General features: G+C 37.2%; 1 protein-coding gene across 1 annotated transcript in view; it reads left to right on the top strand.

Annotated features, from left to right (window-relative positions):
* PLXNA4 (plexin A4) overlaps positions 1-12,973 on the top strand; it is a 580,559-nt gene that overhangs the window by 434,770 nt on the left and 132,816 nt on the right. Inside the window, exons 10-12 of the mRNA XM_018566064.1 lie at positions 3,606-3,702; positions 4,804-4,994; positions 11,880-12,031. Coding sequence (XP_018421566.1) covers positions 3,606-3,702; positions 4,804-4,994; positions 11,880-12,031 — 440 coding nt within the window. The remainder of the gene's footprint in view (positions 1-3,605; positions 3,703-4,803; positions 4,995-11,879; positions 12,032-12,973) is intronic.

The following is a 12,973-nucleotide window of genomic DNA, read 5'->3' as shown; positions in this document are numbered from 1 at the left end:
AAACGATTGTGCGGAGCTAGCAGTGACAGCTAGCTCCGCCCAATAGTTTCCTATTGTCCAACGGCTCTGCTGCTGTCAAAAAAAAAGAAAAAAAAAACTCCCAGGCGCTCTGGGAGCCTCCCGCTTCCAGCCGCCCTATAGAGAAGCACTGCTGTGTCTTTTTTTTCTTTATTCTGACACAAGCGATGTCAGAATAGAAAAAAAAAGAAAAAAGAAATGTTCCCATTGAAAAGCATTGGCACATTACTATTGGCTACTTCAATTTGCAATAGCCAATAGTACTAGCATTGTACCCGCCCTCTACTGATGGACCTGATGGAGAACTGCAGCAGAGGGTGGGTACAATGCTAGTTTACTATTGGATATTGCAAATTGAAATAGCCAATAGTAATGTACCAATGCTTTTCAATGGGAAATGTATTTTTTTTTTTATATTCTGACATTGCTCAGTGTCAGAATAAAGAAAAAAAAGAAACAGCAGTGTTTCTCTCCTTGGCGGCCGGGAGACTCCCTGGGCGCCAGGGAGAGTTAGCTCTTTGGAGATCAGTGTCCCTGGTTAGCAGGTAACAAGGGACGCTGATCTCTCTGCAAGTGGCCGGCTGTCAGAAGCAGGCTGTCGGCTTTCAGCTTCGGCTTTCAGCACGGCTCAGCCGAGCCGATGCATATGCGTTCAGCTCGACTGAGCTGCTCAGCCATGTTCGGGAGCTGTACGGGCTATTGTGAATAGCCCGTACAGCACCCCTTCGGTTCTACTGAAACCGAAGGGGTCCTGGGGCCGAAGCTATGGCCAGATCCTTCGGCAGCTTCGTGAATAGACCCCTAAGATTCTGAATACTTAATTCGGATTGGATGCTGTTAATAACTGTATTACACTGCACTAGAAAATATTTTCAATGAAAGTCAGCAATGTACAGACTTCTGTAATAAACAGTTACTAGTCATTCAGTATAAGTGATTTAAAATTGTGGGGGGACAATTCATTATAAGCAAAAGTGCAGTGACTTGTTTTATGCAGCCTACATAGCCTTGAGGGCTGTGATGTGCAGCATCTCATGTTGTTAATATGGACCTAATATGGACCTAAAGACAGAAATGTTCCCCCACAATGCCTGCTGGGCAGAGGTATCCTCTCAAGAGAGCACTCCAGGTGACAGGTAAGTATTTGGCTGTTGTTTTTAGGATATACTGAAAGCATGCGGACCTAAAGTTGATTTCTGATATTACATCAATTTTAATCAGAAACTAGTGTTCCGAATACAAAGAAAATACATTTCCTTGATTAGTTATTATATGTGTCTGCACTGAGTTGTTTTTTTTCCCTGATTCTAATTAAGTCCACTTGTGGTGGCCAGAAGAGTTTTGGGCTTACTGCATTATTTAGTCAGGTTTAACTTAGCTGAGAACTAGACAGAAATAATTACTCACTGTGCTACTTTTCATGTGTGTTCCAAGTTCTAAAAGTGAACTTGTTTTGTGTCATGCCTACAATATTATCCCTTATGTGCAGTTCTGGAGCATCCTTTTGACATTTTACAAAAGAGCTTAAAATAGCCTGTGTGTCTATTGGGTTGAAATGTTTACTTTCTTCAGGGCAGATATGGCTTCATGGCTTTGCAATGACTGAACTAAACAACACAGCAGCAGATAATGGCAGCCCTCCGGCAATACTGGTGTGCGCTCTCCTTGTCATTAAGCGAACATGAGTTTCTCTTGTTCCCATGTAGGCCAGTAATTGTATTGGGTATAATTTATTTTCAAAAGCTTTCACTCTAAGGCCAATATTTTCCAGATTTATCTGCCAGGCAAGTATTATGCCCTTAAAACCAAAATGCAGGCAGTGAGAAAAACACATTTATTAAATTATTCCTCTAGATATTATTCTCATCTTTTATGCTATGGGTTTAGCATGTTGTCTTTATAATAGCAGCCAGAGAGTAGAAAGTAAAGTATCCGTTCTCAGGTTATACCAAGTCTCAAACCCACCAATATCAAAATCATAGTACATGTCCTGTGTGATTCATAATAGCTATAACAACAAATTAGTCACAGCCTTACAGAGTGAGCCTTATGTTATAATCGTGGTATGTCCGAGGTTAAAGTACTAGAAAGTTTAGAAGTAGAGATGGAGTAGTTCCCTTGTTGATCTGGCAGTCTTGCCTCTGGGTTGGAAGATGTGAGGTGCTCACTTTGCATTCCTGCACATTAAGGTTTAGAGAACCACACCTTTCCTGTTTATATCCCATCTACCTGTACCTGTGCATTGAGGCTATTCTAAGCTCTCTATTGATCCTTCTCTTATGTCACAGCCCGCTAGCAATCCATAAAGAGCAGCTGTGAAACTTTGTACAAACTCTGCTTCCCTCTTTCTTCCCTCTATTTTCCATTGTCTTGAATCACCCAACCTCAGCCAATAGAAAAAAAAGGAATAGTCATTGTATCCAGACAGACTGTGTAATCACTTACTTTCCTTCAAAAGCCTAATTTCCACTCGGACTTTTTTAATGTGCACGTTTTACTTGCTTTACTTGCTTTTTTATTGAATATAGAATGTTTAGGACAGAAGTACGAACATTAGATTTCACCAAGGGATACATATGAAATTATCAGGATAGTGGGGCAAGCCCCTTGCATATCATCATAAGGAAATGTTGTGAGTATTTTACCTTAGTATGTCTAATAGTGAACATGAAATTAAGTTGATGCAAATAATTAAGTTGTGGAAGCATGTTCTACTTTAAATTCCATTAAGAAAAATAGATTTTGGAGAAATCTAAAAGAAAAAAGTTTAAAGTGACCCTGTCACTGCAGGGTCACATTTACAAAATAGGTCACTTATAAAGAAAGAGTTTATATACTTAACTTTTCAATGGCCTGTGTGTTTCCCAGTCACTGCAAGTACTCTACATTTCCAGGGGTGTAGAATGCTTTCTACCCCTTTGAGTGCTGTGATTCCTACCACAGGCTCATATGTCACTTCTAGATGTATGAGCTGGTGGGAGAAATCACAGTATCCAGCGGGGAGAGCAAGTGTTCATCTCATTCAACTGTTTAATGCTTGCAGTAGCTGGGGAATGGAGAAGCTGAAGCTTTTCAATATATGTGCCACCAGAAAGGTAACTATATAAAAACACTTCTTTTGCTGGTGACCTGTTAGGTAAACTTCACCCTGTGGTGATAGGGTCACTTTAAGCCTAGTGTTATTATCTCAGATGCTATGGATACTTGTTGAGTTTGGTGACAAAGGGCATATCTTTGTCATTAGCCATGGGGGTATATCGGTAATTGCCTTGTGTAAATAAGTAATATGTAGTTATATGAAGTCAGATCCATTGTATGAAAACTTTTACAAATCTCACTTTTTTGGATTATTTAGTGTTCCTTGTCATTTTCAAATTAAATATCTATTTCATTGTTTGCTTACATAAACTATACATTTTTACATAAAATATCAGGCTTCACATCATGTCCAAGAAAACTGGAACATCTGGCCAAAGTAGACATTTTTATTAATCAAGCACTCTTATAAAACATAAAACCTTTAATGAAAACATTAAATACTTCTTAAAAATCTCTCAATTCAAAATAGTTTTGTCTTTTCTGTTTAGTATAACTACGAAGGGATGGAGATTGACAGCCTCCCAGTGGAACTGACTGTGGTATGGAACGGGGATTTCAGCATTGACAATCCAGCTCTGAACAAAGGTAAAGTGGAACTTCGGCTTGGGCTACAAAGTTTCCATGGCAACATCACTTATCTATTGCTGAGGCTTATAGGCCTAACCTTTTCAGTACTCATTTTGTATAACTCTCATTGAAATGGAATCCCTTCATAGTCACATTTCCATATCATTTATTTTCTGTGACTTCATCACATTTACACAGTCAAACAGGTTAAAAAATACACATCTGTCAGTCTCCTACAAACTCTAGCAGTTCTCTTCCATAAGAAGGCAAAACAAACCCCTGGGCAATTTTGTCCAGTTTTTTCTCATAGGGGATACATTTGCTCCCTGACCTTAGAAAATAGTTTTTCATACTATCCTTGATTACCCATTTGTTGTAAGAAAGGCATCCAGTCTTTTTTTAAATTATGCTACTTATTGTCCCATTACTTCTTCAGGTGGTAGGGCATTCCAGAACCCAAGTACTGTAAAGAATTAATACATTTACTGTAAAATTGTCTTTCCTCCAGGCACAGCTCATATCTTTTCTTTGTATACTTCTTGGTAAAAAAGGTTTATTAATTGCATAGTTATATGAACCCTGTATATATTTATATGAAATAATTAAGTCACTTCTAATATCTTTTTTTATTTACTAAACTATGTTTTTGACCCTTTCAATAAATATAAAACCTACTATCCCTATCATTAATTGTGTTGTTTGCCTTGACCTTTGCCAAATCTCTTATGTCTATTTTACAGTTTAGTGCCCAAAACTGTACTCCATATTCAAGATGTGACTAAAGTGATTTACCATATATTCTCCTTTGATATATCCATTCATCATCAGGTTTCTCAGTTTTCTGTTAAAGTGTATGTTAAAGAAAGAAACATGACTGTATAATTAAGCTGATTATATAATAGCTATAGTTTTTGATACCATTTAAAACAAAAGTATTTTTATGTACCAGCACAGTGCATAGGGTGGGCTTACTTGAGATTACTGAGAAATACATTATTGATTATTTTGTGGAATGTACTTACTGTGAAAATAGTCCATAGTGCACAGCATGCAAAGAGCACCTATTCACATGATAACTACTTTAAAGGCTTACCTCTACTTTTGACATGTCATTTACAGTTCACCTGTACAAGTGTGGTGCCAAGAGACCAAGCTGTGGCCTGTGCTTGAAGGCTGATCCTGATTTTGAATGTGGTTGGTGTGTTGGAGAAGGCAAGTGTACACTCAAGCAGCATTGCTTACTAGCAGAAACTTCTTGGCTTGAGCTATCAGGAACCCATGCAAAGTGTGCAAATCCGAGAATAACACAGGCAAGTATAAAGGACATGTTTGACGCAAAGCTGAGGGACATATACACTGCAAATCTTCTTATAAGATTATATAGCAGTATAAACATTTATACATCTTTTGCTCAGCCTTACAAAGGGCAAATGACATTCACATGACATTCCTGTCACTAGACAGAATGCCGTATGACTGGCATTTACCCAGCGCATGGCTGGAATTTAGTTTTATAAACCAACCTATAAGTAAGCAGCAATAAGGAACACTAATGTTTTACAAATTATATAGTAGTATAAACATCAGCATGCCAAAATATTCTAGTAACATGCCATTACACATACAGGCAAAATACAGACAATGTACTGATGAAGAATATTTTCATACTTATATAGTTTAAGCTGCAGTATAATGTACCTTAGGGTCTGATCAAGATGTGACTGAATGTTAGGCTTCATGCTGTTACAAGTCCATTAATGGTTTTGGTCTTTACATGATACAATGTAAGTCCATCCATGGCATTGATGAATGGTATTGGTCCATGCTTTCTCTCATGCACATTTAAATCCCTTTAAATGTGAATACACACTCTATAGGGTTGATTTACTAAAGGTTAATAGGCTGTTCACTTTGCAAGGGAATTTGCACTTTGTTAGTGAGGCCTCCCCTTACCTTAGTGATTGAGGTACAATTTGTTTTCCCTTGCATATGATTGGATATTCTTTGCAAAGTGAAATTTCACCACATTCACTAAGCTAGGGGAAAATTCCCCTGCAAAGTGCAAATTCCCTTGCAAAGTCAACAGCGTATTTACCTTTAGTACATCAATACCCGTGCCTGCATCATCTCAGCCATCCTGTTTCTACAATGCTAGCAGCATTAGCAATGATAGCTTTAATGTGCATGATAGTTATCACCATACAGCTATATATGAAATTTGTTACTGTGCTGTGTTTCAGCTCAGTAGGTTTAAAAAAATGGCTCTGCTGCATTTTTTTCTTCAATAGTCCATTATTTTAGGTCTATATGATTGAATGGGAATTCATGTGTTGTCATTATGTTACAAATGTGCAATTATCTGCTGTGATACACAAAATGCACATACAAGCATATCTGAAAGCCACACTAAAACTTCATATATATTCATTATAAACTATGCACCATGTTCTGCAAAGGCAATGTTTAGTTAACTAACTTAACTATGTTATACCTATTTGATAAACAGGAAATTGTGTTAATGTTAAGGTTCAGATAATAATTTCAAAATATCTCCTGAGAAGACATCATACATATGACATTTGATTTGGCGCTATATACTTATTTGTAGAAGACTGTGAAACTAGGGGGCTCATTTATACAACTTTCGCCCAGCCTTACGAAGGGCAAATATCATTCACATGGCATTTCTGTCACCAGCGCATGGCTGGGTTTTAGTTTTATAAATCAACCTATAGGTAAACATCAATTAAGAAATACTAATGTTTTTCAAACAAAGGCTGCCGTGATAGCAGCAACATGTAGCTGAAGTGTGTTAATGTCCAGGGTCACAAGTGGCAAAGCCTCAATATTACATACATTGTTGATGTAAAGTGGCAAACCATAAAACAGCTGAATACTCAATTTCCAATAAAACATTCAAACTAGTGATTACCCTGCAAATGAGTTAAAACCATATCCCAATAAAACTGTCTAAACCTGCATCACTATGCTATGCCAGCTTTAAATATGTAACTGGTACAATGGCATTAGAAATTCTTCCGCTTGGACCTCAGACCAAAATGTACTGATGTGGTAGTTACCAAAAATATGACATAGCTTCAGCTTCCAGTAATAGTAGTAATATTTTAACATGGGATATTCACTAACGATAACCTCAAATCCATGTTTTATGTGTTATTAGGGTATCAACTGTTTGAACTATGTAAATATGTAGCTAACAGAAATTCAGGAAAACGTGTGTTTTTTTTATCTCTCCAAAAGAATTACTGAGTACACAGAAAAAAAATAGGAGGAGGAAATGTAATCTGCATCGCTCTTTACTGTTGGCTGTGTTTATACCGGCACTCTGAAAATTAGAGGACTATAAAATTGTTCTGATGCAAAATAGTTCCTGTGGATGACAAGCAAAGCTTTAGCATTATGCCCCCTTTAGCAGAGGGTATAATGCCTGACAGCTTGTTAAGATCCAGTGTATTTATTCCCATGTAAAAGCACCTCTGTAGACTTTGCTGGTAGACGCCTACTCAGGATATTTCATGCACTGTTGTGTCTGAACTGTAATTCACTTCTCAATTATAGTACAGGTTTGCACACTTAAGCTGCAATTTTTTTCCATTTTCTGTAATAATTGTAATTTATTTGTATACAGCGTTCACTGTACATGTTGAGCATTGGCCATATGCAATGAGAAACTGCACAGCTTGGAAGAAAATGTCAGTGCTCAAGACAAAAGGAAATGATACTGATTTGCATTGCAGATACACAGTAATTTCGGTTTGTTTATAATATCCATTGTTGAAGGTTAAAGCCTTCGTTTCCAATACAATACACATCAAGCTTCCTAATGAACTTTAGTTTAGTGCCTCCACATAAAGGCACACGTCTTTGGTGCTAAAAGCCCATGTTTACCAAACATAAGCCCTGATTGACTCATTCATTTAACCCGAGGCTAAAACATATATCTATACAATGAAAACAAAACAAAATGGCAGAGAAGTGGCATTGCAGTTATGCCCAGGCGTGTGAGTGTTATGAACAGTCTGTCTAATGCTATCTCAAAAGTTGGGATGCTGAGGTTGCTTAATTAGCTTGGGTTTCTGTGGCTGAGCTAGCCATACCTGGCATTTTCCAGTCATCTACACAGTGTTGTTTACCCTGACTGTCAGTACAAGTGTGGACTATACCTGTGTTCAGGAACTTGTTTGTAAGTGCAATATTTGCTGTTTTATTAAAGTAATTTATCTGCACTATGCAGTGTTGTTATTGTTTAGATTTTTTTTAGCATTCCTGGATGCCTTTTACAGGCTGCAAGTGTTAGTGCGTTGATCTCTAGTAATTTTTGGAACAATACAGTGGCTGGTTGTAATCTGGCAGTTCAGGTGGTTAGCGCTTTCCAATTTATTTACTGTTTAATACATATAGCTACTCAACACATATTCCTTATTTTGCCATTTGGGATGTTGTTAACCAACTAACACTGTACCTTGCCGTTAACAAACACCCCTGTTGGTACACTTTCAGTGTGATAAGAACCTGATTAATTTCTTCATTAACTTGAACTTACAGTGGATCAGTCACGTTCTTACACTGATCAGCAGATATCTCATGCTGCCTGTTTCCTATCTTGCCCCACTTCTGTTCAGAACAAAGATTTCACTAAGGTACTTTGAAAGCCTTTAATAATAATCAGTCAACATTATGCATTGTCAGCTTCACAAAGAATACACCAAGGATGTGAAAACACTTTTCAGCACCAACTCCATGAATTTACACACTACTAAGAACAAAGCTGATTTCTTTGTGCAGGAATTTTCAGCAAAGATGAGACAGCTAAACTTTCACTGAAAATTGGAAAATGAATGCCAATTAATTCCTGTATTAGCATTGATTTGATATATTAGATCTACATTAATTATATTCCACATAATATCTGGCAAATGCATGAAAAATTGCCCACAACAGGATGAAATGGGGATATTTAGTGTGTTATATGAAATGTTTAATGTAACTAAAATCCTATTCAGATTAATGAGGTATAAATCAAATTAGTTTATGGAATAATATATAATATTGGATAAGCCTTCTCTTCCCCCATTAATTATTAAACTCTAACTTACATGCCATATTATCGGCAAGCCAGCAAGACATTAACATGGAAATGTCTCTTAATTAAACAGTACTTTCAGACATTTAAATAGTGATTGCACAGAACTCAATTTGAACTTGGGTTATTATGCTTCTGAGCTTTTGTCTCTAAGATAGCTTTTTTAAGAGGGTGATTTACCAAAGGGTGTAAGTGTTAAAGCTGATCTCCAGCCTTACCTTTAGTCTTGCACAGTTGTACAGGCTCCTCTCCTGTCCTTAACATTGCTTGGTCTGATTTACCTGCACACTGTGAGCTTCTCATAGTGTATTAAAAGCTGCAGCAAGTCAACCTTAGTTCCTAGCTAGCCGCTTTCATGCATTGGATTTGAGTTCTTTCAATCAAGGAGGCTCAGAATCACATGTAGTCATAATCTAAGGTAGTCTGTATTCAAATGCAGCCTGCCTAGGAACACCCACTCCTCTGACAACCACCCATCAAGGCATCTTGATAATTGTATATTTTCAAAACAACTCCAAGAGCATGCCTAGTGTTTGCAACAGGGCTGAGGGATTTTGTCAGCCCTGTTAAATTGCATAGAGAAGCATGGAGCTCTAGTGATAATGTCACTGGGTCTCAAAATAAGGTATTTAATCAAAATGGAAAGGTTTTATTCAATAATATCAATGTAAGCAGATTAAACTTCAACTTTAAGCTTTCAGCAAACACTCATATGAAGAAACAGATGTTTTATATGAGCACAATCTCTTTACACCACAGTAATGGTGTACTTTTTCTACTTTTGGTCAGGGCCCATTCATGCTTTTCTGTTTTTCTGCAATAAAATTCATGTTTTAATGCATGAAAATTAATTTCAAGTAGAAATCCCATTCAGTCCTATGTGGCTGGTTCATACTTACTAACATTATTAGCTCCTTTAGTAAATCAATCTCACTTTTTTAATTCAAATACGATCAAAATGCATCATTTTTGTGCATTAATAGACACTTGCAGTGAGAGAAATATGAAGACAACAATTTCTGAGTTCCTCCTGGAAATACTACGTGCATGGCAGATACTGGATTCAGTACATGCCAGGTCACTGGCAAGTACACAGATTAGGAAAGTAAGTGTGAGAGCTTCTATTGTGCATACCTGTTCTGGGTGAGTGACTCAGAAATACATGTATCAGCATGAGAGCTAGGAAAATTGTGTCTTCACTAGAATGGGGTCTCCTATGGCAGCCTTTATATGTACCAGTGTAGGTTTCCTTTAATTATCCTTAAAGTGTATCTAAAGCTGAATTTTGTAGAGTCAGGATGGGTTAGATCACCTCCTGGCAGTATCTTTTACCAGAAGAAAAGTTGTTTAGAAACTGCAGCTACAGGTCTCAGACCCAGAATATAAAAAATGATTTGTATGGGTTCTAGTGATTGACCATATTTTTAAATAACCCCCACAAATACTTTTCTGGTTAGCCAAATAATATGAGCTCAATATTCAGAACATAGACACAGTGCCATGTTTCACTGTTGCCTGAAGTCAGTTACTACATCCTTTTTTTCCCTTATCATTCTAAAATGGTGTTATTTAAAACTGGATTTGTTGTTAGTTTGTGGCATAAAACAGTTGAAGTTGAAGAACATGTGGAGAAAATAATTGGTAAGTTTACTTGATGAGAAATGATACTGTTAACATAAACAATAAGAAACTGAAACTCACAAAACTTCACAGATAAGTGTAATTTGGATTTGTGCTGCTTTACTCCAGTGCAAATGATATATTTCTTTTAAGCATTTTCTTCTTGCACTAATTAAAACATAAGAAGGGAAGCAATCCATCAAAGTGTAGTGTATGTAATAGCATCCCATAAAGGTTAGGAATGCTTGCCGCGGAGTTGGAGGGCACAAAGCTCAATAAGAGCTTATCACAAGTCCCTGGGGCAGCAGACTTCCACCACGATGCTAATTATGTATTCACTGCTTAGACCTACAAGGGTTTGTGTTTGGCTTTAGGCAAGTGGGAATAATGATGTTACAAAATCTACATCTTCTCCCCAACCTCTGTTAGGCCCTAATCATGTGATGAGAAGTTTTTTTTTTCTGTGTGATGCTGTCATGTGTTTAAAAGATTATATAATTATTTCTCAAACTGATAATTTTATTACTGAATAAAATATATACCATCTTGTGGAAATGTTATTGCTTGAATATTAGGAAAAAATCTAAATTAAAAAAATACAATTTGGTTGAGCTTGTTGATAAGAAGTGGAGAATTGATATATGGGAGGTACCAGCCTTGATGTCTGCTAAATTCAGGACTCTCATCGTCATCCTTGCTTGTTCTTTTCTAGTGAGTCACTGGGACTGATTTACTAAAGGCAAATAGGCTGTTCACTTTTTAAAGGGAAGTTGCATTTTGATATTGAATTTCCCCGCTATCTTCCCCGCTTAATTAATGAGGTAAAGCTTTCTTGACTTCCATCATTCAATCATGTGTAATCAAAAATACTGTGTTTTTATTTTCCTTGCACATGATTGGGTATTCTTTGCAGAGTGATACATTTACTAGGCTAAGGGAAAATTCCCTTCTAAAGTGAAATCCTTTTGCAAAGTGAACAGCCTATTTGATATTAGTAAATCAACCCAACTGAATTGGAACAAGCAGTATTTGAAGTCCTAAGGTATGCTATCTGTTCACTGGGTGGTGCAACCAAGATGAAAGCCCTGCAGCCTGCACTTTTAAAACAAGGCATCAATGGCAGCTCCCCAGTCTCTATCCCTAAAGGTTTACCTTAATTATGAGGTCTAAGGCACTGAAGCAAATATTGTTGATATCGATATGCATCAATATGCATAGTGCAAACATATAAAAGTACACTGTGGCAAAAGTTTCACTGATAGCAAATACTCCAAGCAACAACACTGACTAGATCACTGGCAGAAAGCATCTTACCTTTACATAATTCATTGCTGTGGGGTCCTGGAGGCATAAAGAAATACATTTCTGTTTGCATCTGTACCCTTAGAAATCCCTGTCAACATACTAATGTTCTTCTTGTCCAAGTATAGGTCTTTATTTACTGAAATGCACTTTGATTTATTTTTTTCAGATTATTCCTGTAACTGGTCCCCGTGAAGGAGGCACAAAAGTAACCATTCGGGGAGAAAATTTGGGCCTTGAGTTTTGGGAAATAGAAAATGATGTCAAAGTGGCAGAAGTCAAGTGTACTCCTTTGATTGAGGAATATATTCCTGCAGAACAGTGAGTTCTTGTTGATAATCATAAACTACAGTGTCTTCCAAAGAGAATGTCTTTTTTTCTAAAAATGTCAATTTATCACTCATGTATTTTGAGGGAATGTTTTTTTTTCTGTGTGTTTACCAAAATACAAGGAGAGATGCCAATTTTAAATAAGCTATGTTGCACTTTGATATTGCAGATTTCAGCTTCAGTATTGTTTGTGTGGTGTCTGCTTTGGAAGCATTCTCCAGTCACCAGAAATCATTTTAATAGTACAGCCAATTAAAAACCCTAATTGTTATGTACAAGTACCATAGCTGAGGTAAAGAAAATTGATATAAAGTTATGCTCTTTACATGTGTCTTTAAGGAAAGCGTTTATTATCAACTATTATCAAGAGTGCAGGAGGTTTTTTTCTCTTGTCCTTTCAAACAAAGAAGAGGCACATGCATTTGTTCTACTCTTTCAAAGCAATCCTATATTGCATACTCAGAAAGATATATTTCTCTAGGACACACAGAGACCAAATATGTCTATATATTTATGAACTAGTGAATATTTATGGTTCCACAAAAGTCCATAAAATTCATATAGCTATGTATAATCTTGTAGCAAACCTATAGAACATTCCAATAATGCAAACAGTTCTACTACATTCTGTGTGTTCAGATATCTCTTGTATGACACCGGTATGTAAAAGTAGGTTATATGCAAATTAGTTCCTAATCCAGGCAAACATAACTATGGGGTCTATTCACGAAGCAGCCGAAGGATCTAGCCGTAGCTGGCCGATCCTTCGGCTAGCTTTGGCCCCAGGACCCCTTTGGTTCAGTAGAACTGAAGGGCTGCTGTACAGGCTATTCACTATAGCCCGTATAGCTCCCGAACTTGGCCGAGCGGCTCAGTCGAGCCGAAGGCATATGCCTCGGCTCGGCTGAGCCGCGCTGAAAGCCTAAGCTGGCC

This window comes from Nanorana parkeri, unplaced genomic scaffold (assembly GCF_000935625.1).
Source record: "Nanorana parkeri isolate BGI_ZX_2015 unplaced genomic scaffold, ASM93562v1 scaffold26, whole genome shotgun sequence".
NCBI classification, from domain to species: domain Eukaryota; kingdom Metazoa; phylum Chordata; class Amphibia; order Anura; family Dicroglossidae; genus Nanorana; species Nanorana parkeri.
Note: the sequence above shows the minus strand (reverse complement) of the source record. Positions and strands in the feature narration are given on the sequence as shown.